This window comes from Malaclemys terrapin, chromosome 2 (assembly GCF_027887155.1).
Source record: "Malaclemys terrapin pileata isolate rMalTer1 chromosome 2, rMalTer1.hap1, whole genome shotgun sequence".
NCBI classification, from domain to species: Eukaryota; Metazoa; Chordata; order Testudines; family Emydidae; genus Malaclemys; species Malaclemys terrapin.
Genome location: NC_071506.1, coordinates 210413951 through 210440808, shown reverse-complemented (window position 1 = coordinate 210440808; position 26858 = coordinate 210413951). Strand labels below are relative to the sequence as shown.

General features: G+C 40.7%; 1 protein-coding gene across 3 annotated transcripts in view; it reads right to left on the bottom strand.

Annotated features, from left to right (window-relative positions):
• Positions 1-3849: 3849 nt before the first annotated feature.
• The window catches only part of CAPN7 (calpain 7), a 39105-nt gene continuing 16096 nt past the window's right edge, over positions 3850-26858 (bottom strand). For 2 of the 3 annotated variants that reach the window (XM_054019740.1, XM_054019741.1), the window contains 13 exons: positions 25932-26025; positions 23682-23828; positions 21793-21899; positions 20247-20367; positions 19821-19965; positions 17646-17745; positions 15778-15913; positions 15088-15163; positions 12264-12409; positions 10246-10308; positions 9483-9613; positions 4687-4779; positions 3850-4602 (listed from right to left, as the gene is read on the bottom strand). In XM_054019740.1, coding sequence (XP_053875715.1) covers positions 4458-4602; positions 4687-4779; positions 9483-9613; positions 10246-10308; positions 12264-12409; positions 15088-15163; positions 15778-15913; positions 17646-17745; positions 19821-19965; positions 20247-20367; positions 21793-21899; positions 23682-23828; positions 25932-26025 — 1504 coding nt within the window. In that variant the 3' untranslated portion in view covers positions 3850-4457. The remainder of the gene's footprint in view (positions 4603-4686; positions 4780-9482; positions 9614-10245; positions 10309-12263; positions 12410-15087; positions 15164-15777; positions 15914-17645; positions 17746-19820; positions 19966-20246; positions 20368-21792; positions 21900-23681; positions 23829-25931; positions 26026-26858) is intronic. The other variant, XM_054019742.1, reaches the window with a different exon arrangement.

The following is a 26858-nucleotide window of genomic DNA, read 5'->3' as shown; positions in this document are numbered from 1 at the left end:
CAATGTAAACGGCTTTACCAAAGAGCAGTGAATTGATGGCTTATCACCTTTTAAGCTTCATCATACTTTCGGTAATATACACTGAAAACTGGTACTCAGTGTATTTTTTTTTTTTAATCTTACATTTTTTCATAGGCTGTTCTAACATGTTTCTGAAACTCTTCTGTATGTGGCATGTTCACCTTCAGGTACAGAAGCCTTAGGTATGTCTGCTGTACAAAATTTGCATATACGCAATCTTGTCAGACTGCGTAAAAATGTTAATTTCAAACATTTTGCTAGGTGTAGGAGAGGTCTAACTTCTAATGGAGTCTCTCAGCTTTACTGTGTTTTAGGACCATGTGGATGCTGTTAGTACTCCCACTGAAAGGTAACTATGTGGATTAAGTCTCTTTCTGAACTCTGACGGATTAAGCAAAATGGATGATTAACCTAATGGCTTTTTAAAAAACAGAAGGCCCAATTCTGGGCCCTAAGGAAGTAAAGCATGATGTCTGCAGCAGCTCTGAGGTAGGATTCACTAGCAAACTATGTAGCATCTACAGTGCCTAAATTGAAGGGGAAAGTGCAGGACATGCCAAAAATCCTTTTGAAGGATACTGAAAACGGCTTTGTAAGTATCCTTCCTCTCACTGCGTGCAACCCAGTAAACAGAGTTATTCCTCCTCTTAGAGGATCAAAGTAAGTATCATTCCTTTTATTTAAAAAGACATTTCTAGGGCAATTGGTTTGCATCTGGTGACTTACGCTCCTTATGTACACAATTCCTTAGCTGCAGCACCTTCATTGTGTACTAGAGTAGTTTCAGTCACCAGCTAGCTAAGTGCAGTACATACTTATAATGTGGATCTTTATAGTTCTATGGTTTAAAACAGGTTTGAGTTGATACAGTTGCATGCAGAAGGGAAGTAGGAGTCTCATATTTGACTGTTGGAAGCATAGCAAAATAGCTAATTACAATGTGCAAATTCCAGCTCAGACTGCCTGATCCATCATAGGGTAGTAAGAAACTTTGACTGCAAGCAACTTTTTACAGACATCTGTATATCCCTTTGTCAGTCTCCCATCTCTTCTATAAGTGCTAGAATGGAGCATTCTACAAATATTTGTAATCCCAACAATCAGAATCTCTGAATGGCAGTGGGGGAGATTTAGTTGAGCAGTTTTGTTTTCCTGGCTGGGCAATAGGGTCATTTCCCAATAACTTTTTTACATCTGATAAATCTCTCTAGAACTAGATTAAAATATGCAATAGTCTGATTGTTTTTATTAGTTGGGTAATCTGCTTTTTCCTCTTTTGACGATACTCAAATGAAATGTAAAAAGCAAGTCCTGGCATAAAGCTAAGGCTAGCATGCAGAAAGGCAGCATATACATCTGATACTGTCTGAGGTTCTATGACTGAAAATTTCCTTCTTGTGCTAAGGTGCTCCATGTCCCAGATAAGTAGGGTGATATAAAATGGGTCTAAACTATCAGAGAACACCAAGACTGCAATGTTTTAAGAGGTTTAGAATACAACTGACTCATGTTCTGCATACCTGGCCTCAACTATTAATGGGATCTGGACAGTCAAATAGTAATGCTGTGTTTTTGTAGCACTGGCACACTGCAGGCCTTTACAGCCTATCTACTCTTATCTATTCTCAGAGGCACAGCTTGCCCTGGCAGCAGGGACAGTTATAAACTTGTAATCTGCATAGAGATTGAAGATTGTTCCTTTATTTAATCTATACTAAATTCTGTGATCTAGTGCCTGGAAGCTGAAACTCTCACTTGTTCAATTTCAAGTCAAATTACTGATATAAAAGCCATTGAATTAGCTTGGTGGTGATCAGAGGGAAAAATTGACTTCCTGTGCAGTATCAGCCAAAAGAGGATGACTTAACAGGTGATTTGTGCAAGTCTTTGTGCTTAATTCCCTGTCAGCAAAATAGTAAAATTTCACAACCTGCCAGTGTACCTTGTACAGAGTTTTAAAGGAATAAGACTGGCCAATATTTTTTTAATGTTTTTAAAAATTACTAAAGTGCAAACAGCAGGTAGAGCAACACACACAATTAGGGGGCCTTAATTGTTTCTGGCCTGTAAATAGAGTAAGTGACCTAAACTGTGCATAGGCAAAGGCCTGCAGCTACAGTTGTATGTGCATAATGAGGACTAGGTTAAGCCTGAGCTGAAACCTTCCCCCCCACAACATGTTTTAAACTGGACATACAGCTTTGCATCTGAACAGCTGTCCTTAGAGCTGGCTGAGTCCACCTTGCAGAGCCCATAATGATCAACTTACTGCAGTTAGACATCATTTAGGCTATGTCCTCAAACTCCATCCTCCCACCATCACCTCTCCAAAATCTGCAATGGGACAGCTCTTAAATCAATGCTTTTGTCCTACTTTTTATCTTACAACTTCCTTGCCAAGAAGATAAGCAGTGCGTTAGTTACTGGCATGATGCAGTTCCTAACCCAGATAGTCTTTCAGAGAATTGCAATTAGAAGGCACATCTTAATGTTTTTTTCCCAAACTACTTTCTCCTCAAAGCTGCTGTCTAACCCCAAGAGATTTAAAAAAAAAAAAGTCCCTGTACTATTAAGCTGCTAGATACATTTGCAGCAGCAAACTTTAATGGGAGAGAATCTTACTGCTTAATCTCCCCAAACTCATGCACTGGTGTTCTCCTGGTGAAAAAACAACCCAAAGTTGCTGGTTGCTTTGAGGCTTGCTCCCCACAGTGTCAATGTTTTACCACTGACTGCAGTAGAAGTACGGTCAAATGCTATATTCCTGGAGGTTTCATCACATAACAACCATTAATTAAAGATTAATGCCTGAAGAATCCTGGACAGTTGGCACCCCTAGCTGCAGATTTAGGGTCTCTTCTTGGCTGGTTACAGCTTAAGAAGGTTGCTTCTCTAACTGAGGCCTTGGCTACACTCAGGAATTCACAGCACTGAATGTACTTCACCTCTCCGAGGGGAGTAGCTTGCAGCGCTGCAGGCTCTGATCACACTGGTGCTGTACAGCGCTGCGCTCGGGGTGTGTGTGTGCGTTTTCACACCCCTGAGCGCAGCAAGTTGCAGTGCTGTACAGCGCCAGTATAGCCAAGGCCTGAATGCTGTTTTAAGCAGTCTTCTGTCTGTGGTGCTGTAATGCCAGTGCTGCAGATGTGTGGATTATTACAGAGAAGGGAGTAGCCTCTTATCTCTCCCCTCAGAACTCCACAAAGCCCTGCTCCTGCAGAAATGATAGTTAAAGAGCTAGTATTTAAATAACAACCTTTTTGTTGAAGCTGATCAACAGCTCCTGTAGTTAACTACTCAACTACTGAAGCAGAATACAGGAGTGTTGTACTACAGTGTGCTCCCTGTTAATGGCTCTTATCTGAGGAAGGGGCAGTATAAACAACTCTGCTTTAACATCCAGAACAGCACCCCCTGGCTTTTACTTCATTATTCCTCTAAATCAAGGGTTCTCAAACTCTTGTACTGGTGACCCCTTTCACAGAGCAAGCCTCTGTACGACATCCCCTTTTAAATTAAAAGCATTTCTTTCCATATTTAACACCATTCTAAACAGGGCCGGCTCTAACTTTTTTGCTGCCCCAAGCAGCAAAAAAAAGCACCGCCACCCCCCCCCGCCGCCCCCCTGCCGAGCACCGCACTCCCCCTCCCCCCGAGCACCACCAGAACCCGCCCCCCACCGAGCGCTGCCGGACCCCCCACCCCCTCCCAGCGCCACGCCGCCCGCCCCCGCCAAGTGCCACACTGCTGGAGCCTGCCCCCCTGCCGAGTGCCCTCCCCCCCCCACGGAATGCCGCACCACGCTCCCCCCACCGCCCCTTACCAGGTGCTGCCCCAAGCATGTGCTTGGGTGCCTGGAGCCAGCCCTGATTCTAAAGTGGGGTTTGGGGTAGAGGCTGACAGCTTGCAACCTCCCAGGTAATAACCTTATGACCCCTTGAGAGGTCCCAAGCCCTAGTTTGAGAACCCCTGCTCTAAATAAACAGTACACACAACCCCCTCCTTTTTCTCTACAATGTTTACTGTAAAAGTTAAGCAAGGATTGTTAGAACTAAGCTACCCTCTATGGGGGGAGAGGAAAGACTTCAAAACTTGATGAGGTATAAGGTGCCAAACTGCAGTAAGCTAATGCCTGCCATTTGTTAACATGATTAATAAGATTTACATTCAAGCATTTCACACAAAAATTTACCATCAATCAGAATTTCTGAAGCGTTCTCTCACCCTAATGGCTGCACAGCAAAAAGCATGAGCAAACTCTGAAGTGGCTCATGCAGTGAGATTGGTGGCCCAAGCCCTGGGCTATTACTTTTTCCAGATAGTTTTATGCATCTTGTGTCAATGGTTGAGGGATACATTTCCCCAGTGTTTTCAGGAGATGGCATTGCTCTAGCTCTTGACTTCTTCCCTAGAAAGTAATGTAGAGACGTGCCCCCTCATTGCAGTTGTGATGTCTTAAGAGGGGTAGTGCTATTAAAGTCCAAGAAGAAAGGACCCTCTTGCTGAGGCAGGAAGGTGCTGGGAATAATATTGTAAACTCCAGCTGGTACATTCTCCACCTCCATGTAGCAAAATCCACATCTGATGAAAAAAATACAATGCCAGCTTAATAAGATGCATTTAAGGGAGAAAGGAAAAGTGTATATTTAAGCAAATAAGCATTACCTGTAGTCACCACTGCTCTTCTTCTGAAAGCCAGAGGGACCAGGATCTCCTACTGTAGAGACTGTGACAAGTTCAAACCCCACACTGTACTGCCTACATGTAAAGACAGATTTCATTACCCTTGTTTTAAATGTCAAATAGATGATTTACCAAATTCAAGTTGAGCTATAACTAGAAGACATCTGCAAGCAACTAGCACATCTGCAAGTTATTTCTCTTCTTAATTAGAGCAAGGCTATTTTTGCCACTTAACTACACTTGTCAGCACTTGCATTCAGAAACTCAGACAAATTTAGCATTTGGCTGCAAAAAAGCTTTCAGCTTTTATAGATCAGTGCATATGCTGAATAGCAGAGACCACAGAAATTAAGTTACATGGGTCCAGATTTCACTGGCTTCCATGGAATTTTCCCCAAGTTGCATCTCTATAACGGAGCACAAGTTTGGCTCCACACACATCAGAGGAGGTGCATACCCCCTACCCTTCAACCTGGAATCAAATCCCAAGGAGCAGGGGTGCCAGAACGGAAGTGCCAAGTTATTGCAGCAGCAGGCTCGTGACAGGTAAGTGATCTAGTCTTGCTTACATGAAACTGCTTCTACAGATCCTCATTTTTTGAGAGAGCAAGTGTTGCTTGTGTACCCTGAAGCAGCATGAATGAGTACTTTGCCAAAACCAACACCTACCTACTTGCCTGACTCCTTATAATACTGTTCAGTGACCAGACTGACCCTCTAGTGTCAGTTAGGAACGATGCATTGGTGCCTGCTAGTGGGGCTCTGCTAGAAAGTGACAGTGGGGGCCAGGAGGCTTGCCACTCACTGCTTCACCCATTACAGAGTGAAGACATGAACAGTCTTTCTGATGGGATTTTAGGCAGAAGCCCTAACGTGACCATGCAATGTCACTACAACTGCACTGGTTGTAAAGGTTGTATATAAGAAAGGCCGTACCGGGTCAGACCAAAGGTCCATCTAGCCCAGTATCCTGTCTACCGACAGTGGCCAATGCCAGGTGCCCCAGAGGGAGTGAACCTAACAGGCAATGATCAAGTGATCTCTCTCCTGCCATCCATCTTCACCCTCTGACAAACAGAGGCTAGGGCCACCATTCCTTACCCGTCCTGGCTAATAGCCATTAATGGACTTAACCACCATGAATTTATCCAGTTCTCTTTTAAACTATGTTATAGTCCTAGCCTTCACAGCCTCCTCAGGTAAGGAGTTCCAAAAGTTGACTGTGCGCTGCGTGAAGAAGAACTTCCTTTTATTTGTTTTAAACCTGCTGCCTATTAATTTCATTTGATGACCCCCTAGTTCTTGTATTATGGGAATAAGTAAATAACTTTTCCTTATCCACATCACTCATGATTTTATATACTTCTATCATATCCCCCCTTAGTCTCCTCTTTTCCTAGCCTCTTTAATCTCTCCTCATATGGGACCCATTCCAAACCCTTAATCATTTTAGTTGCCCTTTTCTAGTGCCAGTATATCTTTTTTGAAATGAGGAGACCCATCTGTATGCAGTATTCGAGATGAGGGCATACCATCGATTTATATAAGGGCAATAATATATTCTCAGTCTTATTCTCTATCCCCTTTTTAATGATTCCTAACATCCGGTTTGCTTTTTTGACTGCCTCTGCACACTGTGTGGACATTTTCAGAGAACTATCCATGATGACTCAAAGATCTTTTTGCTGACTTGTTGTAGCTAAATTAGCCCCCATCATATTGTATGTATAGTTGGGGTTATTTTTTCCAATGTGCATTACTTTACATTTATCCACATTAAATTTCATTTGCCATTTTGTTGCCCAATCACTTAGTTTTGTGAGATCTTTTTGAAGTTCTTCACAGTCTGCTTTGGTCTTAATTATCTTGAGCAATTTAGTATCATCTGCAAACTTTGCCACCTCACTGTTTACTCCTTTCTCCAGATCATTTATGAATAAGTTGAATAGGATCGGTCCGAGGACTGACCCTTGGGGAACACCACTAATTACCCCTCTCCATTCTGAGAATTTACCATTAATTCCTATCCTTTGTTCCCTGTCTTTTAACCAGTTATCAATCCATGAAAGGACCTTCCCTTTTATCCCATGGCAGCTTAATTTACATAAGAGCCTTTGATGAGGGACCTTGTCAAAGGCTTTCTGGAAATCTAAGTACACTATGTCCACTGGATCCCCCTTGTCCACATGTTTGTTGACCCCTTCAAAGAATTCTAATAGATTAGTAAGACACGATTTCCCTTTACAGAAACCATGTTGACTATTGCTCAACAATTTTTCTATGTGTCGGACAATTTTATTAACTATTGTTTCGACTAATTTGCCTGGTACAGACGTTAGACTTACCGGTCTGTAATTGCCGGGATCACCTTTAGAGCCCTTTTTAAATACTGGTGTTACATTAGCTAACTTCCAGTCATTGGGTACGGAAGCTGATTTAAAGGACAGGTTACAAACTTTAGTTAACTGTTCCGCAACTTCACATTTGAGTTCTTTCAGAACTCTTGAGTGAATGCCATCTGGTCACGGTGACTTGTTAATGTTAAGTTTATCAACTAATTCCAAAACCACCTCTTGTGACACTTCAATCTGTGACAGTTCCTCAGATTTGTCACCTACAAAAGCCAGCTCAGGTTTGGGAATCTCCGTAACATCCTCAGCCGTGAAGACTGAAGCAAAGAATCATTTTGTTTCTCTGCAATGACTTTATCGTCTTTAAGCGCTCCTTTTGTATCTCGATCATCAAGGGGCCCCACTGGTTGTTTAGCAGGCTTCCTGCTTCTGATGTACTTAAACATTTTGTTATTATCTTTAGAGTTTTTGGTTAGCCGTTCTTCAAACTCCTCTTTGGCTTTTCTTATTACATTCTTGCACTTAATTTGGCAGTGTTTATGCTCCTTTCTATTTGCCTCACTAGGATTTGACTTCCACTTTTTAAAGGAAGTCTTTTAATCTCTCACTGCTTCTTTTACATGGTTGTTAAGCCACAGTGGCTCTCTTAGTTCTTTGACAGTGTTTCTTAATTTGGGGTATACATTGAAGTTGGGCCTCTATTAGGGTGTCTTTAAAAAGCGCCCATGCAGCTTGCAGGGATTTCACTTTAGTCACTGTACTTTAACTTCTGTTTAACTAACCCCCTCATTTTTGCATAGTTCCCCCTTTTGAAATTAAATGCCACAGTGTTGGGCTGTTGAGATGTTCTTCCCACCACAGGGATGTTGAATGCTATTGTATTATGGTCACTATTTCCAAGCGGTCCTGCTATAGTTACCTCTTGGACCAGCTCCTGCACTCCACTCAGGACTAAATCTAGAGTTGCCTCTCCCTTGTGGGTTCCCGTACCAGCTGCTCCATGAAGCAGTCATTTAAAGTATCGAGAAATTTTATCTCTGCATTTCATCCTGAAGTGAAATGTTCCCAGTCAATATGGGGATAATTGAAATCCCCCACTATTATTGAGTTCTTAATTTTGATAGCCTCTCTAATTTCCCTTAGCATTTCATCATCACTATCACCGTCCTGGTCAGGTGGTCGATAATAGATCCCTAATGTTCTATTCTTATTAGAGCATGAAATTTCTATCCATAGAGATTCTACGGAACATGCGGATTTGCTTAAGATTTTTACTTCATTTGATTGTACATTTTCTTTCACATATAGTGCCACATCCCCCGCACGACCTGTTCTGTCCTTCTGATATATTTTGTACCCCGGAATGATTGTGTCCTATTGATTGCTCTCAGTCCACCAGGTTTCTGTGATGCCTATTATATCAATATCCTCCTTTATCACAAGGCACTCTAGTTCACCCATCTTATTTAGACTTCTAGCATTTGTGTACAAGCACTTTAAAAACTTGTCATTGTTTATTTGTCTGCTCTTTTCTGATGTGTCAGATTCTTTTTTACGTGAATGTTTATCATTTGATCTGGCCCCTACTTTATCCTCTGTAGGATAAAGTAGGGGCCAGATCAGATGAGCCTCAGTGTCTATATGAGTCTGCCTTCCCAAATTCCTCCTACAGTTTTAACTGCAGAAGTTGTTCTTAGGAAGTGGAGTGCAGTAGGGGTGGTGCTCAATTACCACTTGCTACCTCAGAGGTGAGTGCTGGGCAAATGCCCCAGGCATGCTTATAAAATACTTTGGGGGCTTTCAGGATGAATGGTGCTCTAGTGCTATACACATGCCTCCCTCAATGCATGCGGCTAGTCTGTCATAGCACGACCAGGCCCTTGAGCTGCATGCAGCTCGATGTTGGTGACCGTGTGGAGTGGCACAGCTTTAGAGCACAAACAGAATATGAGCTGTAGCCTGCCAGACTGAGAGCACATCTTCTGTCACAACTTCAGGGGTGGGGTGAGGTTCTCCTGCATGTTGACTCTCCTGCAGAGGTTAAGGGGCCACAGGCATGGATAGCTGTCCTAGGGGCCATGCCAGGGCAAGGAAGGGCCCCTGTGCCCTGCCATGCAAGGTGCAGCTGTGGTCTGACCCCTAGCCAGCAGATAGAAAAAGGATTCTGGCATATGGGGAGAATTCAAGAGGGAAAGATGAGTTATCCTTAACATTAAAAAGGATTCATTGTTTAACAGCTGGGTGGAGAGTGGAAGCTGCTTGAAAATCATGAGAATGAAGGGAAAAAACATTAATGAGGATTGGTTCAGCTGGAAATTAAGTGTCCTTTAAAGTTCAAGTTTGTGACAAGTAAAAAAAAAAAAAGCTTACACTTGATCTGTATCTCATGTTCTAACTACTGCTACACAACATTTATTCTTCACAAACCTTGGTCCTCTTAATTCAATTAGCAATGGCCCAGTCTTCTCTAGCTGAAATTGATAAATGGGGTTGTTTTTGTAGGAATCTCTGAAGTTTCCACAGCCTCCAGCACTATGACCTTTCCACTGCCCATTAACCTGAGAAGAAACAAAACAGACGGTGCCCTATTTATTAGGGACAGATCTTGTTTTTTCTCTGTCTAGTTTCAATACAGAGAAATAAAGTGAAGTCCTGGATTCTTCTCACTTCAGTTGACTAAGTGTGTAACTCCACTGATTTCAATAGTTGTTCCTGATTTATACCAGCATAGACAAGATCAGAATTATTTTTAGTGTTTAGAATTTAAAAAAAAAAAAAGTGCCTTCCCCTTCAACAAATATTAAAGCTATTTAGATTAAAGCTTCAGACCCCTTCTCATTTGGATTAAACAATCCAGTATCCAAATTTTCCTTGATCATATTCAGGCCACTACCTTCAAGTTCTAACAACCCAAAAAAAGCAAGAGTTTCTGAGTATAGATTAAAAATGAAGCTCACAAGTTATTCCACTCACACTACTGTAGAGGATGCACAATACAGACATTCTAAGTCAAAGCATACATTTGTGTTTCATCAACAGGCTCACTTTGCATGGAAAATACCAAACACAAAACTATATAAAAGAACTCCAGAGACCGAGAGGGGCCTTCTTTCTAAACATCAGGAATTTCACACACCCATAGCAGATTATCAACAAGCACTGATTTATGGAAGAAAATCCAATTTCTTACCCGTTTGGAGATGGTGTATGGGGTAGGAATCTTGGTAAAAGTAAACTTGCATACTGAATACACCTAGATTGTGGAAGAAGGATTCAGTCACACAAATCAACCAAGCATTTACAGTATGAAACAATGACAAAATATAATTATGGGAAAAAAGCAGCTTTACATGCACAACAACTTTGGAGATCTTGAGTCCCCATCTGTCTCCAATAGGTAAAAGATACAGACTGACATCAGCTAATTCGTACAATATAATGGTCTATACAAAAAGAGAACATTCCCTATTTCCCTTCCTGGCTTAGAGAGAGAGAGAGAGAGAGAAACAGATGCTTCGAACATTACTAACAGTTGGAGGGCACAGGCTAGAACCGGAATTGTGGGCACCCATACTCCTTTCAACTATTAAACCCTAGTCCCCTCACCAAAGCAAACTGTGAACACCTATAGTGGTGCTTTAATTTGCTTTCTGATACTTAGCACAGTGCATGCTCCCCTAAAGCTCCAGCTAGCTGCTCAATGTGTTTAATGTGCAGAGCAGAGGGACACCAAGAGGATTACGTATGGAGAAGAAAAGGCTGGTGATATTAAATGAGAACCAGAAGCACTTTCTGCCCAGTGAGTACTGGGAAACAGCAGATACCACCCACAATAACATGCCCTTCAAAGTTTGTGTATTTGATATGTAAAGTCACCATGGGGTGACTGGGGCTACAGTGCTTGGGCTCCAACCATTATCCTCCACTGCCCTCCCTTCCCCCAGAATGCTTTTTTTTTGGGGGGGGGGGGAAGGGAAATGGGATTAATATTTGAGTAGTGAAATAAGGGGCAGTTGTTTGCTCTGAACTATGTCCTCCTCATACAATACTTGGTTGAGAACGCAGCTCATCTCTCATTGTTTGTGAGCAGTCTAGTCATGTTAAATGCAGAGCTCAACACAGGTGCAAAACAGTAGCAATAGAGTCCTCCGTTTCCACCAGTGCTTGTCAAAGTGGCCTGTAGTGAAGTCCGGTAAGGCAGAGGTGCACTGCGGAAGCATGACTGAACTGCGTCCAATTCCATGTCACATTTTCATAGCGTAAAGAATGTAGGGGGAGAGGGTGTGAACGGTCTTATTTTCTGTAGTGGCAAAGGAAATGCGTAACACATTAGCACAGGATTTGTCAGTTACAGGATGACCTTTCATTCGGATTACTGTGTACGTGAGGATTTAGGGAAGAAAATACTTTAAACCATCTTTACTGAAATATGAAGTGGATGAAGGCTGGGTAGTGCAGTGATGAGCTAGTGCTAGAGCCTTTTACCTTGAAGCAGATGTTTAATTTTAGCTGAGGAAATAAAACAAAAATACTTTCATCTTTTTAACCTAGTCTAATTATAAGATTATGATCGAGAGAGTTTCTGGACTGTGGTAATGGAACAAAGCACTGCACGCAAGAACTGACTCTGTATTGCCCTCACTAGATGGAGATCCATATATGGGTATGTCTACACAGCAGCTGGAGGTGTGATTCCCAGCTCAGGAAGACATACACACTATAGCTCAGCTAACACATTAAAAATAGCAGCGTGGCCACCTGCATGTAGTCCCACCTGACCCCCTGGGTATGTTCTCGGGCAGCTAGCCTGAGCTGCTGCCTGTGCCATCATGGCCACTCTGCTATTTTTAACACCTTAGCCAAAGCTGAGCTAGTGTGTCTGTCTGTCTATCTGAGCTAGGAATCACACCTCCTAGCTGCTCTATCGAGATGCACTAAAGCACCTACACAGTGCTTCCCTTTCTCCAGTGCGTCCCGTCCATGATTCACATCTTCCCCCGACCCCTTCCAAAAACACAACTATATTCATCGAAAAATAAGTACTTTGAAATATAGGGCAATCAATTTAAAAAAAATCTGAAAACCGTCCCCAGGATCAGACACTTCCCATCACTCTTACCAATGGGGAGGATTTTCTCTTTGCTATGTTTTCCCACTGAATTCAATACTCCGCTTATAATATGATTGTAGTTTCTCTATAGTACATACCCTGACAGTATAGTGGATCGTGTTCTGTTTCTCATACTGGGATACCACCAGTGTAAACGTATGGGACCCTGGCGATGTCAGCGCTATCTTGGTCAGATAGTGGGGACTGTTGATCCGAATCCCATCAATATATGGGGCAGGATCAGCTGGAAAGAAAGAGATGCATGTTTCCTCACCACCAAAAAAAAACCCCCAGCAGTGGTGAAAATCTCTATCCATGCTGCCTCATCACTGGGCTTTATGCCAGGAATGTCATTCTGCTGGCAACAAGCTGGTGACACAGAAATACAAGCTACACCCAGACTAGCTAACTGTAAAAATAACAATATCTTCCACTTTCACAGATAAAACACTCAAAAGCAAGAAACACTTTCAAGAGCAACTCCAAACAAACAGTGTCTGGGAATTGGGTATGATATGGCATCCATTCATTGTGTCATAGATGCCTTTTCAGGATGCATTGGGAAATGCAACCTAATGCCCTTTTCTTGCATCACGGGCCTCATCCAACTTCCAGTGACTTCAACGGGAGTAGATCAGGCCCAATAGCTCTACTCTAGAGACAGTCCTACTGTGATTTTAAGTAGACATTTTAAATAAGACCCAGAATCTTAAATTAAAATATATTTGAGGGGAAGAGACCCTCAAACTTTTTCCTGTGATGAGTTCCTTATGGAGGCTCCCTGCTGGGAGGGAATCAAAAGACTGGATCTGGGCTGTGGAAGTGTCCAAAGCTTTTAAGAGTACAGCTTCCTAACATGCTAGATTTTCTCTTTTTCAATTCCCCTTTTCCTCCCACCCCCACTCTCCTAGAAGAGAGGACACAGTACATTTCTAACTTTTCAACTGTAGACTGCATTCTACTAGCTACCCACATAGCTGCAGTCTGAATGTTTGCTTTACTATAGCTACATAATACAGTGACATAATCTGACAGATAATGCTTAAGAACCTTTCAGGAATATTCAGCCTCTTACAGGCACCTCGGTTCTTTTCAGGATTGTTTCTGTTCCACTGAAATCAATGGGAATCTAGTCACTGACTTCAATAGGTCCAGGATCAGGCCCTTCATTCTCTTGACAAGGGACTCTGTTCTTTAACTGTGTGGGAGGAGAGGGGGAAGGGAAAGGGATTAATAGAAAATAAATTGAAGCTTAGCATTGGGAAATCCACCTCTCCATGCCAAAGGATTAAACTGTATTTTTAACAGATGGGTGAAATAATATTGCAGCTTTACAAATCTGTTGCAATTCCCAGTTTCAGTGGAAAGAGTATTTTAAAGCAGTTTGATGACTGTCAGTTTGAAAGCTCTGTTAAAAAAACTGGGCCTTAAAACAAAACAAAACCTGGACAGATCATTTGTTGAAAGTAAGAGGTCAAACAGCCTCTTTGGAAAATCCCTTGTAGATCTTTCAGACACAGATTAAACCTTCAGTTCCTCCACTGTACAAATGCACTGACATTCAGTGAGAATATTTTTTGGTCTAATATGCCACGTAAGTGCTGCTGCTAGTGCTAGTCACATCAGAAGATGTCTCCGATACAGCAGGGAGGAACTAACATGTTTAATGAGATCAGCTCTTGCAAAAATGGATGACAATCTGCCTAGGTCCCAAAGGACCTTCACTGCAGAAACACAGCCTGGAATCAAAGAGGAACTTGTTGGCAGAGTTCACTGAACAAGTTGGCAGATGATGGGCTCTGCCCTTACTAACAACTGCTGCAGTAAAACCAAAAAGGCAGTGTTTTAGTATAATTAACCTTTCCTCTAAAGGGCATGAAGAGCCACCAGCAACCCAACCTCAAATTCAGTTTTACACAGGGAACTGCCTGGCTGTAACCAACAATGGGCCTAGTCCTGATTGCCTTAGACTGTTTTCACTGCAATAAGAGGTGGGGTTTGTACATTGAGATCACTAGTTTGATGTCAGTGGAGATGAGGCACAGGTAGTTTCTACCTTGAAGTATCAAGTCAAGATCAACTTTATACCCTCCCACCTGGGTTGGACCTTGACTTGCTATATCAAGGTGAAAACTACCTGTGCCTCATCGGCTCTAGGGTTTTACAGTTAGCTATCTTGATACAGAAACCCCACCTATTATTGCAATGAAGACAAAGCCTTACAAATAGTCCCACTGACTTCAAGGCAAGCAGGATTTAGCCCATAGTGACCACAGCCAAGGCATTCAATTTGGGGCGGCTAAAGTTAGGCAATGTAAATCCATAGTTGAACACTTCACCTTAACTCAGTAAAGCACTGAAACATGTGACTATCTCCAAGTACATTCTTAAGTATAGATTTAAAAGCTTTGCTGAACTGGATCTTTAAATAAACGGCATTTATCAGCGGTGCTGAGCACCCACAGCTTCCACTCAATGCAAATAGCCATAAAAAAGTTCCACTTCTTGTTGTTGTTTTTTACTCCACAAAAGTAGGGAATGATTGTGCCTTTAGATAATCAGGAGCACGTTGTCACTTCCCTTTTAATATTCACTACCCTCGGTCTGTGCAGGCACAGTTGCTGGTTTTACAAGAGAAATAGATATAAAAACTGTGCCCGTTTAAGCGGCAATGGATTTCTGTATATCCGAGGGCAGGACTGAGCCCTTAGGACTCCTCACAATGGAAGCAGACCAAAGCATACATTGAGACTTTATTGGTTGGTCAATCAGAGCCCAACTGACCACACTGAAGTCTGAATCCTCCCTCACCCCTTCAGACTTGGGGTTTCCCATTCATGAATGACTCTAACCAGCTTAAAAAAATTAGCAAGTCTTCATCCACTCGTGAGCATCACTTGGACATCTAAAAAACACACATACTTGGATAGTAAACTTTTTTCCCATCAGTCTTGTACACAACCATTGTGATGAATTCCCGATTGCGTGCGAAGTCATCCTAAAAAGATATTAAAATCAGTTGAACACAGATCCAGAAATTACTACTAATGCACTGTGTAATTCAAATGCATATTTCATCGCTGCTTTTGTATTAGCAATGTGGCTTGATTTGGCATTTATATTTACTGAGGTGCCTATTCCAGCTCCCACGGAAGCCAGTAAAGAATTTGACAAGGACTTCCCTGAGAACAGATCAGGCCTCTAGTATATTGCTCTTAGGCCTGATTAGTAAATCCATCCCTAGTGATAGAAAAAAATCCTTCTACAGCAGTAACACGTCTACACTACAGCGCGACAGCTTACAGGAGTAGAAGTAATTTCATAACAAGTTTATTTAAAATATATGAATAAAAACTGTTAGAGAGATTACATACATCCTACCATAATGAACTAATTAAACCCCATGATTAGGGCAGAACAGAAGCTGTATGACATACACTTATGTACCATGATCTGAATTCCCCACTACTTCTGCAGTTGAAAAAGTCATACAGTGAGGTTTACTAGGATCTAGAGAATCAGACAGACAATCTTGTATTCAGATCTATTTCTCAATTGTAATAAATCTGCAGGAAAAATAGTATTATATTAGTCAGAAGAAGAATTTAATACCTTGTCTGTAATGTGTCTGCTGAGCAGAACCCAGACAGCAGCTCCACCTTGTGGACATTGTACTTCCAGTTTGTACTGTGGATTATTAGCCAGGCTGTAAGCATCTTTCACAGGGCCTTGTTTTGCATCCCAAGTACTAAAAGTAATAATAATAAGTTGATGAAAAGATACTAATTCATATTTCTAAAAGTAACTGCAAATCCTGTCTGGAAGTGATACCACTCCTACTTAAGGAAAACTAAGTAACAGAAGCTAAATGATTTCCCACTCAAACCTGTGTAACTTCTAGCCATAAGCATGACAATGGTTACAAAGCACAGATGTGAGAAACACTATCCCTAACACTTGATTTTACAGATGGCTGTGCTGCAGTACAAACGCTGAATAGGAACAGCACCATGAATAATAAGAGCATGCACAAAACACTATAAAAGCGAAAACCATGATTTAGGAAAACACCCACAGGGTAATGAGTTACTGCCATGTATGGCATAAAACCTGGCACGTGGAAGGGAACCTGGGCTTTCTGTAATTGTAGGACTGTTTAAAAGCTATTAAAATATGGCTAGATCCAAAATCTACACACATTGGTCTCTCCAATTTTACACACAGAGGGGGTTTTTTAGTTTTAATTAGCAGCTCCACCTTTAGACCTGCATCAGCTCGAATCATAATTTCAAAGCTTTCACACTACCTCATGTGTTGCCTGGAGGAGGATGCTTGATGTGAAATACAACAGAAGGGGATTAATGCTTCACTAAAAAGCCCAGAACACTGTGGGGATGAACATGGAGATACAGGCTCTTTTCTCATCTAGAATTAATTTTTTCCACTTTACTCAGATGTGATCCATGGAATGCTGCGTTATCAACTAGCGGGTCCCAACTATTACTGTTACACCTTTATGGTAATGGCCACTATGTGCCAGGTGCTTTCCTGACAGAGGAGGAACAGTCCCCAACAATATATGGACAGCCAGACACTTGGGAAATTGGAAACAATATTTTTCTTTCTGATTTACTTAATATACACATTAAAAAAAAAGCCTTGCTGTAAGCAGCACAGCAGAAGTGGGTCTTCAAGACTGAGTTAAATGTGGATACAGCAAGAGCCTTTGCAAAAGTTGTACCATGCACTGCCAGTGAGTGGAACAGAAGACGGCATGAAGGGGTTTCTGTGAATCTGATATATGGGCCAACAGGGCGAGAACATTGGCAAAGTGGAGCTGGTAACACAAAGTGAGAGGAGTTCAGAGAAGTAAGGAGAGACAGAGTTACACACAGCTTAGAAGGGAGTGACAAGAAGCCAGAATTTGATGCGACAGAGGATGGGGAGCAATGTGATCAAATCAATGGACAAGGAAGATGACTTATGACAGTGAATGCTGAAATGCAGAGTTATGGGTAAGGTCATGGGACTCATCCATCCCAAGTTAATAATTTCAGTGATTTTTAAAAGTGCAAATATTCTTAGTTTATCTGGGAGAGACTTTGTGCATTGCACAGGCTACATACTAACTTGGGACATGGGATACGTAAAAGTAACTTCCCTATTCTTCAAGCACCCCTCAGCAGACTATTCAAGGAAAGCATGGATGGAAGATGCAGAAGGTTACAAGTCCAATCGCCCAGCAGTTAGCACTGAGGTGAGTGGAGTTACACTGCATTTATGTGAGCGCAATAATGAACAGAATCTGGACCATGGATTTTAAAGTGGGATGTCAGGCTCTGAATGAAGAAACTGGTCTCCAACCAATGCTCATAAATTGGGGACTGATGAGGAGAATGGAAAGAAGGAAAATGCCACATCAATATTGTATATGACTATGTTGTAGATCTTAACATTTCAATCTTTTCTGTTGGACCAACCTGTGAATACACGTTGATTCTTTAAAAAGACTTGGATTCCAGCTCAAATAAATAACATCGTAATACTGGCAAAGATCCTCCCAGGCAATCCAGAAAATCCCTACAAAGGAAACACATTTTTCATTGTTTGCTTGCAAAATATTTTTGCTCTACACATTTTGCAGGACCCTAATTACACACAAGTGCCAAGGTTTGTATAAAATCCATTCTCATAAACCTGAATACAAATGTCCACGCTGTTCATCTTCCCCGTCTACAAACAACCTCCACAATAGGCCAGTTTGGTAAACCAAAAGAGATTAAAGTTGACCTCTGAGACACCATCTCTGCTGATCAGTTAGGCCTTTGCTTTTCCTCAGCAGAAAGAATATTTTGCATTTTTAAGTGATGAGCAAAAGCCGTAATCCTTGTGCCCTCCTAAGAGTGGCAGTGTTAACCACTTCGGTACTGCCCCCTACTTTCTTAGGATTCTGAAAAATTAGATACAATTAATAGGTAACCTCCAGTTTAGGTAATCTAGCTCACTGTTTTCTACCTATTTAACTGAAGGTCCATCAGAGAAGGGACATCACTTGTCTAGCAGAACAAGCTCTTACTCTGAGAGGAAAGTACACATGGCATTGTTTGAGATCTTTCCCTAGCATTCCACTTAACATCCATTTGGGTGAGCTCTAGCACACTGGAATTTGCTTTACAATATTATACAATTTTTACAATATTCACTGGCAGTTATTATCCTCTCCTCAGCACACCCAATTGCAACCACAGCCAACACTACTACAAGCTATTGAAATCCTGCTCCTTGAACTCTCCATATGCTCACAGCACTGTAACACAAGCTGCTAATACAGATGTATTTCAGACTTACAGTACAAAGAATATCCAGTGTCATGGCAACTGTACACTTTGATACCAAGACTAGTCAGATACCAATCCAATCATAAAAAGTAACATCTTTATAATCCCTTTACAGAACCCAGGGATTTAAATCCAAGTACTGTCAAGTGATGCATTAATAAATGAATAACTAGCTATCCTTCCTGAAGATTATAAAGCCAGGGTCAGGATGGAATTACTTTCTGCTAATAAATAATGTTTTTCCACCTAGCTATTTACACCACACTCATCAACATGGAATCTCAGTGCCTTTGCATCCATCGTTTTGTAAAAAAATATGACACCAGACCCAAAAAGGGTTAATTAATTACAGTGGGGGAGACAAGAGACACAACTGTTCGCATAGAGGAAAAAAAAATACATTGTATTTCCAAAGTGGAGCAGCTATTGTAGCATTTGGGAACTGGCTGATCCAGTGGCAGCATTTTGCCCTGCCAAATGGGAAACCCATGCTGCTTTCCTTGATGCAGTGCACTAGTTCTACCTGGGGAAGATGGGGCAACAAGACAGTGCCTGGTATTGCTCAAGCAATCTCTCTACATAATTATGTAGTAGTCCGGTTGGGCTCAAAGAAATATCTCAGCAACTTATAGTCATCCAGTCAACAAGTGAATGCAACTAAAGATTTGTGTACATTAAAGTGTAGCACAGGGAGAAAATCTTCAAGTCCCCATTACAGACATCACAAATCTCTTAAATAAAAAAAAAAATAAAACATTCCTTACAAGGAGTGTATGAATATGTATTTCTGAATGCTAGGAAAACAGCTAATGAAGTACTGAAGAGTCCACTCACGTACTAGTAAATGGTATTATGAGGTTTCTCATTATGTGTTATGAAGTATTAAGGATGGCCAAAATCACATGATTAAAAAAAGGAAAATAGACGCTAATACTAAGAAATAACCTCTTAAATTTAAAATATATTAAATGACCCACTCTATTCAAATCTAGTCAATTTTGAAACATGAGTTTAAAGTAATATCAGGTACTTCTTACCTGCCTTTGCCATTTTTTTTTTTTTTTTGCTTTACAGTCTTGTTTATTGTGCCCCCCCCCGCTGTGTGAATGACCCACAAAAACAAGGAAACTGCCCCCCCTCACCACCACCCCCACACACCTGCTCTCAATTACTCAAATTGACAAGAGGTCTTTTTTCCTAATCTTCTAGTGATAGTATCCTTAAATGTTACTTGTAACAAAAGTAAACAAAACAAAAAAAAGTCAAACAGAAGTATGATTCTTTTTGATTTGACGACATCTTTTAAATTCATTTTACCATTGTCTATTTTTTGAGCTGTTCGAGGATCAAAGTTTAAGTATTTTTGTAGCCCTGGGGTCCAATTTTTCACATCATTTTCACTGTATCTTCCTTTCCAGCGTAAGTGACTCCAGGGATTTTTCAACTGGAGGAATCGAAGCCCCTAGAGAAACAAAGAAATCGCCTGATTTATCTTGTCAGGGTAAGAGCGAACATATTGTTAATCTTACCTAACAGATACATAAACTAAACACTGAAGGAAATACAGTGTTAAGTTTTTGGGAATAACTTGATAAAGCTCTCGAGCAAGATAAAGATTTCAAGCCCCGTCTTTGAGCAAAACTCCACTGTCACTGGACAATCATGTTTAAATCCACCATCTATTACAACTGATGACAGTATGTAAAAAGCACCCACTACAAAGCTTCTCGTTTTACTGGATACCTTATATTCTCTAATATCCAAAACAGCATATGCATGGGTTGGAACTAAACCCCATTTCTCTCCTTCCTCTTCAGACATCACTCCAGTTGCTGTTGTGATAAGGACATCGCCTTTGTGAAATCTGGAGGGGAAATTAAGGAAGCTTAGTTTAGGTTATTAGCACATGTAAAATGACCAGTGTAATATAATTACATTTACTGAACACTAAACCCTCTACTTCCAAATTGTGGTATTGTTAAGACCCAACTTTACAAACCTGGAGTGCAAGTAATCTTTTCTGAAGGAGACAGAAATTATTTGTACAAGCTCAATAAAAGAAGGTATAATTGTTACTTTTCAACATTTAAGATCAGGCTCTAGTAGGAAAATTACTGTTGTCATGAAAACAACATGTCAGATTCAGTCTTACACTGACAATATCATTTATTAAAGACGCTCAGTGAAATAAATCTTCTACCTAACACATTGTTCGATCCTTTGATGCTAGTCAATCGCTATATACATCAAACTGAAACAAATAAGTCTCTGCACTTATGATCTTGGGGGCAAATTTTCTAAGGACCAGAGGGTGAAAAGTACATGCTTCCATAGTCCTACATCAGTTTGCATGCACAAATGCTGGTTTAACATCAGTGTAGGTCTGTAGTATCTGGAAATTTAGACCCCCAATGCCTAAATACAGAGAAACAGATCGTAAGAGTGATTGTCAACCTACTAGGAGGTCACAAATCTACTGAAGAAAATGTGAGTTTTTGTGTTAGGTGTACAGCGTTTGCTTGTTTTAATGCTTTGGCCAAGCTGAGATCCCTTTCCCATCATGTTGGTGCTCTGCCTTCCTTGACAATGATGAGAAAGTGGTTGGCTAAATGAGACTTTTCTTAATTTGGGGAGGGGAAAAAGGAACAATGCCCGCAGCTGAAAAACATAATTAGGCCACACGTATCATGACAGCAGGATTGATATACTAAGCCCCAGGTTAGTATCCTGGTCCTGACAGGTACAGAGCACCTCTGTGCTCCTCCACAGGAGATCTACTGGTTGGGCAGTTAGTAAGGACTCTGGTGGCACTATTAGAGCAACCTCACCACACCGGTTTCCACTCTGAAGTCAGCTTCATGCTGCATAGTTGGGAAATCCATCCTCCTTTCTCTGGCTCCTGCTTCCTCCTGAATCTAGCCCATGGGAGGATTCAACTTCCACTCCGCATTTCCCACTCTCGCCCCCCCACTATTGGCAGGGAAGAGGGATTATTATTTTTTTTAAATTATAGTTCTGCTAGAGATGGGGATCCAGTTCTCCATCTATTAACTGAGCCCCCTTGTTTCTCCATTAGCCTCTGATGTCAAAACCATTAATAACCTATTCCTCCAGCGGATTTCAAAGGAGAGTGCAGAGAGGGGCTATGAAGGATCAGATGTAGTAGGACCACAATGCTTGTGTTGAGAGCTAGTCACAAAGACCATCACATTTTTAGTCACTTTCATATCATTAACGCATCTGTTTCACGAAGAGCATCTTCTCTCACCAAGGAAGAACAAACTTCTACCTCTGATAGAGCATTCTGAAAGAACTGTCCTTATTGAAAGCCTGATTGTCTGAGTGCATAGCAATCCTCTCTGGTATCCAGCCAGTCAGTGCATGGAGATCAATGTTCTGAAATGCAAGCATATTTGGTCATAAGAGACACATTAAGCTACCTTTAAGTGTATTTTAAAATGCCTATTAAATTAGTTTATATTGTACACAGAGCTATTTTGCACCAGCCTCATAACATTTATGAGAGCAATTTTTCATTAGACTAGCCTGTGCTTAAGCATAAGAAAATGATTTTCTCAAACAAGTGGCTTGATAATCAGTACTGTTCACTGGTATCTTTTTAAAGTACAATTAAAGTGTTTCAAGCTCATGGTTTCAAATTCCCAGTACTCGCAGAGTGAGGTCCCAAAACAAGCCTCGATCGAGTCTTGCCACAAAGTGCACCTTCAATAGTTTAGCTTTTACTCTAGCTGGTCTCCAAGACACAACTAGCTTTACATGGTGAAAAGTCCTGCACAATAAAAGCAATTTCAATTTAACTAGCAGTGGTGCACTTTACAAGCACAATACTGGGCTTCACTCTCCCAAAAATACTTAGGAAAAAAACGTCTTTTTTTCCCCCTATTCCCTCTCCCAAATAAGCAGAGTTATGAAAGCGCAAAGAAATGCCTCCCAACTTGTCTAAGGACAGTACTGACAGATAGGCCTTGGAGAGCAACACATCCAGTGCATGCATTGGGAAATGCTTCTCTGATTATGCAAAGGAGGAGACATACTGTCAAGAGCTGGAGTTTCTATGTTTCATTGAAACAAATGCTAGAAGTCAAGTTGTTCCTTGGCATTGACAACTTCCCTATTCTCTGAAATTGTGTCATGGTAATGACTTGAACAAACTTAGAAAAATCTACACCATTGTTACTCTCTATACAAAACCAAATTCAACGAGAAAGTCCCCGATAACCTACCCAAAAGATCAAAAGAAGATGAGCAACCAAGTAAAAAGCAATGAAGTCTGGTTTTCAGGGCATCATCAGACGTGAACCTTGGTATGAACTGAGAAATATGCTGCGAGAGTTCAAATGTTAGGAAGCAATTATTCATGTGATTAGAGACCAAAGTCTGCTTGGATCAGCAAAACCGGTCCAGTTCTTGTTGCAAGTGTTTTGCTTCTCAGATTAAACTTGAGCATTATATAAAAATGTTGCGGTTGCTAAAGAAACTACTATAGGAATACCAAGTTACATAACTATGTATGTTAGTATTATTCTACCAAATAATACTAACTTACACATGTACCCATTCTCACCATGTGCATAAGAGCACTAAAATGATTGATGTGCTCCTCCCCTAGCCAATTCCTCAACTTAATAAGGGAGAATGTCTCTTTTACTTATTATACAAATGGCATTAGAGACCAAAAGGATTATTAGTGTAAAACACAAAACTATGGTTTTATGAAACATACAAGAGCTCTAATGAAACTTCTCAAAATAAACCTAGGTACTTTGCAGGTTTGGGGCCTATTTTTGAAAAGACTTACTCATGTGTAACTGTACCCACAAGCAGTCTCACTGAAATCTCTTTTGATGGGACTATTCCAACTGAGTCCAGTTAAGCACGTGTGTAAGCATTTGCAAGATCGGGGCCATGGTCTCTAGCGTATGTGATCCGAGAGATGCTAAAAGCAACTTAATTTATATTTACTAAAATCATCAAAGTAACTTTTAAAATCTATATATAAAAATAAACCCAGACAGCAACATACAAAAGAAAAAAGTCATTCCTCTCCTCAGACAATTCATTTAGATCTCATCACTATTCATTCGAAGGAAAGCTATGTGCTATGGGATGAACTACATGGACATTTTTGCCTATTGCAAAGAATAATCTGGTACTCACAGAATTTGATCCAGGAAAATCATATCCACCCATGACCTTCATGTAAGCTTTTTCTATCAGGGATACCCACAATTCACTTTTATTGTTGGAATAAGAGCAGAGGAGTTCTCCACTGTGATCTATAGGTAACTGGTCATCTATTATCACCTGAGCAAATAAGCAAACAAATCATCATAAAAGTGATAATTCAAACAAACTTTTCTCAAAAGATGAAAATCCTCAGAAGCTCATTCTATTTCATATTGCTGCTTTCAGATTGCGAGGAAACTAAACATTGTTCCCTGACTTAAAAACACAACAATTAATTCATAATAGCAGTGTAGCCTAGTGGATAAAGCACTGAACTGGGACTTGGGAGACCTGGATCCTATTCTGAGCTCTGCCACTAGCAGGCTGGGTGACCGTGGACAAGGCACTTCACTCTGTGCCTCAGTTTCTCTAGCTGTAAGATGGGGATAATAGTATTGACCAACTTTGTAAAGCACTTTGAGATCTACTGATGAAGAGGTCTATACATAAGCTAGGTATTATTATTAAATGTATAGAAAAGTCTAACAAAACCCCCTCACCCAGTCAATCAGAAATATGAAGAGTTATATTTGTCCAAAGGGAAGATGGCCTTAGACTTCATCACATCTGCTATTCCAGTTCCTTCATTCAATTGTTTGTAGTTTTTCCTTTTCTTGAAAGAAGCAGCCACATGATGGTGGTTTTGAAACTATTAAAATCTCTGTTTTAAATTGGGCAGAATAGTGTGTGCGTTTTTACTCCAAAAATGGTCTGTAATGGCTCCACAAAGAAAATATCTCAGCCTCATCATGACACTAATCTGTCACTGGTACAGACCATTAATGAAGCACAAACTTATAGCACAACCCCACAAACTTGCATGTGAGTAACCTTACTCTCCTGAGTGGCCCCAGTGACTTCAATGGGACTCATTCACATGAGTAAGGATATTTACATGCTGGTGTTACTGTAGGAGAACACAGCTGGTATGTAAAATTCAGCTGGCCTAACCTGCTCAACACACCTCACACACTATAGTTGGCATGATATTTATTTAAGAGGTGTCATGTAATAACTCACTGACCCTTAATATTCTTGCGTGATGTATGGTTAACCTACAACCACGTATACAGAGGTGCCGGAAATGCGTAACTAAAATGTGTTTAAATCAGGCACGTCAGGGAAAGTTGATAAACTGGTTTTTCCAGACAAAGGAAAGGGGATGCCACCTCAAGCCAGGTGTGGCGAAGGACAGTGGGCTATTCATTTGTATTGGAGATTGCAGAAAGATCATTTGCACTGTAAAAAATCACAAGTAGAGGGTGAAGTCAGCGCGGTGTCTAGGCCAGAAAGCATGGTGTCTACACTCAGCAAGGGAAAGCTACTTTACCTGGGGATACACTTAAAAATATACTTCGAAGGTTTACTGAACCCCTAAGTTATCCTTCATCTAAGGAGGCAAAGAAATCAAGTGCTCTGAGCTCCATGTGCTGGGTCCTGGTTAAATAACGGACCAGGCATGCTGGAAGAATGACAGTGGTGAAAAAACTTCTTTGAACCAAAGACTCTAGTTTGATGAGTTTCAGTCTGAGAGGTGTATTTTTGAAACTATTTCTATCCTTATTGCTTATACTTGGCATAACTTAAACCTATCTCCATTTGTTAATAAACTTGTTTTACTTTTACAACAAACCAACTCATTGCTTTGATTGAAGTGGAGAGTTTGTCAACCCCAGTGAATAAGCTGTTGCGTACTGTCTCTTTAAAGGCGCAGCAAACGTGATAATGTTTTGTGGTGCTGCAGTAAGAGGGGCGGAGCACTGCAGAAAAAGCCGTTTTGAGGTAGAACTTGGATCTGCAAGGATGTTGATGTCACCCTCCAAGGAGTAACCAGGCTGGTGAAAGTCAGGGTAAGGCTACTGTGCTACAAAGCACACTGTCTGAACGAAAGCAGCCCAGAACAGCAGCACCCAGGGTTACAGGGCAAAACCCCTTACTGCTCTGTGTTGATCCCCAGAGTGTCACAGCATCTTTACAGGGTCAGGCACCTATGCTATATTACACATTATTATGTAACCAAAATGAAATGTAGCAAGGTGTAATAATTGCACGTGCTTTCCAACAAACGTATATATTGAATTCTTACTGAGAAATAAAACACAGCTTCACAATGAAACGGAATGAACTTTCAAGGTAGTTAGCTTATCCAATAATCATACTACTCTCCTTAAAGCTAATTACCTTTCTAGGGACACCGTTGATATGAAGTTTTACCATGTACTTTCCACATGGATTATACTCTGGTTCTCCTTTTTTATTCTGAGGGTAAATTATGCTATTAGAAAAAGAAAAAGAAATTATAATATATCTGAACAATGTGTTGTACGTATACCTACTGTCTGATGTTTAAAAAAGCGTTACATTAATTGGATCTATTTTTGGAATTTAAAAATTCATGCCACCATCTCAAATTACTAGAATGTCTGTGTGAATCACAGCATGAGAAATTTAACTAAATTTTCTTGTTTTAATTTATATTTCAAACAAGATCTGTATACCTCATTCTTTCTGCAGTCACCCACTCAGTCAGCTAGTCATTCATAGATAATCAAACAAAATAAATGCATGCAATTGTATATTTTACCATTCAAGCAATGTTGTATATCTTTCTGAATACACACAATATTTGTATGCATTGCAAATCAAAGACTATGAGTGAAGAAGTTAAGGTTTTAAGAGACCATTGCCCGAGGGATAAGGTAATAAAAAGACAAATGGCAGTGGTTTGGGCAAAATACTGCTAAAAACTAATTTTGATTAAAACAAAATTTCAAAAACTCTTGGGCCCTGATCCCACAGTTGGCTCCATGTGATAGACTGCTAAGCCCATGTGGAGTTCACCACAGGATCAGGACTTTAGTTGATAACAATATCTCAATTCTATTTAACATCAATGCTGAAGCAAGAGGTAAAATGTGGCACGTACTGTACAGCAGTTGGCATAGTAAAGAGTGAAAACAAGTGAATGAAGCATGAATAAGGGAGATAAAAGTGAAATAAAAAAAATCCCCCCAAATGGCCAAGTTTTCCAAGCATGGGTGTCTAAAGTTAAGATTCAAAAACCATATTCAGCATGTCCGAAAAGGTGGGTTCATTTTCAGAAGTGCT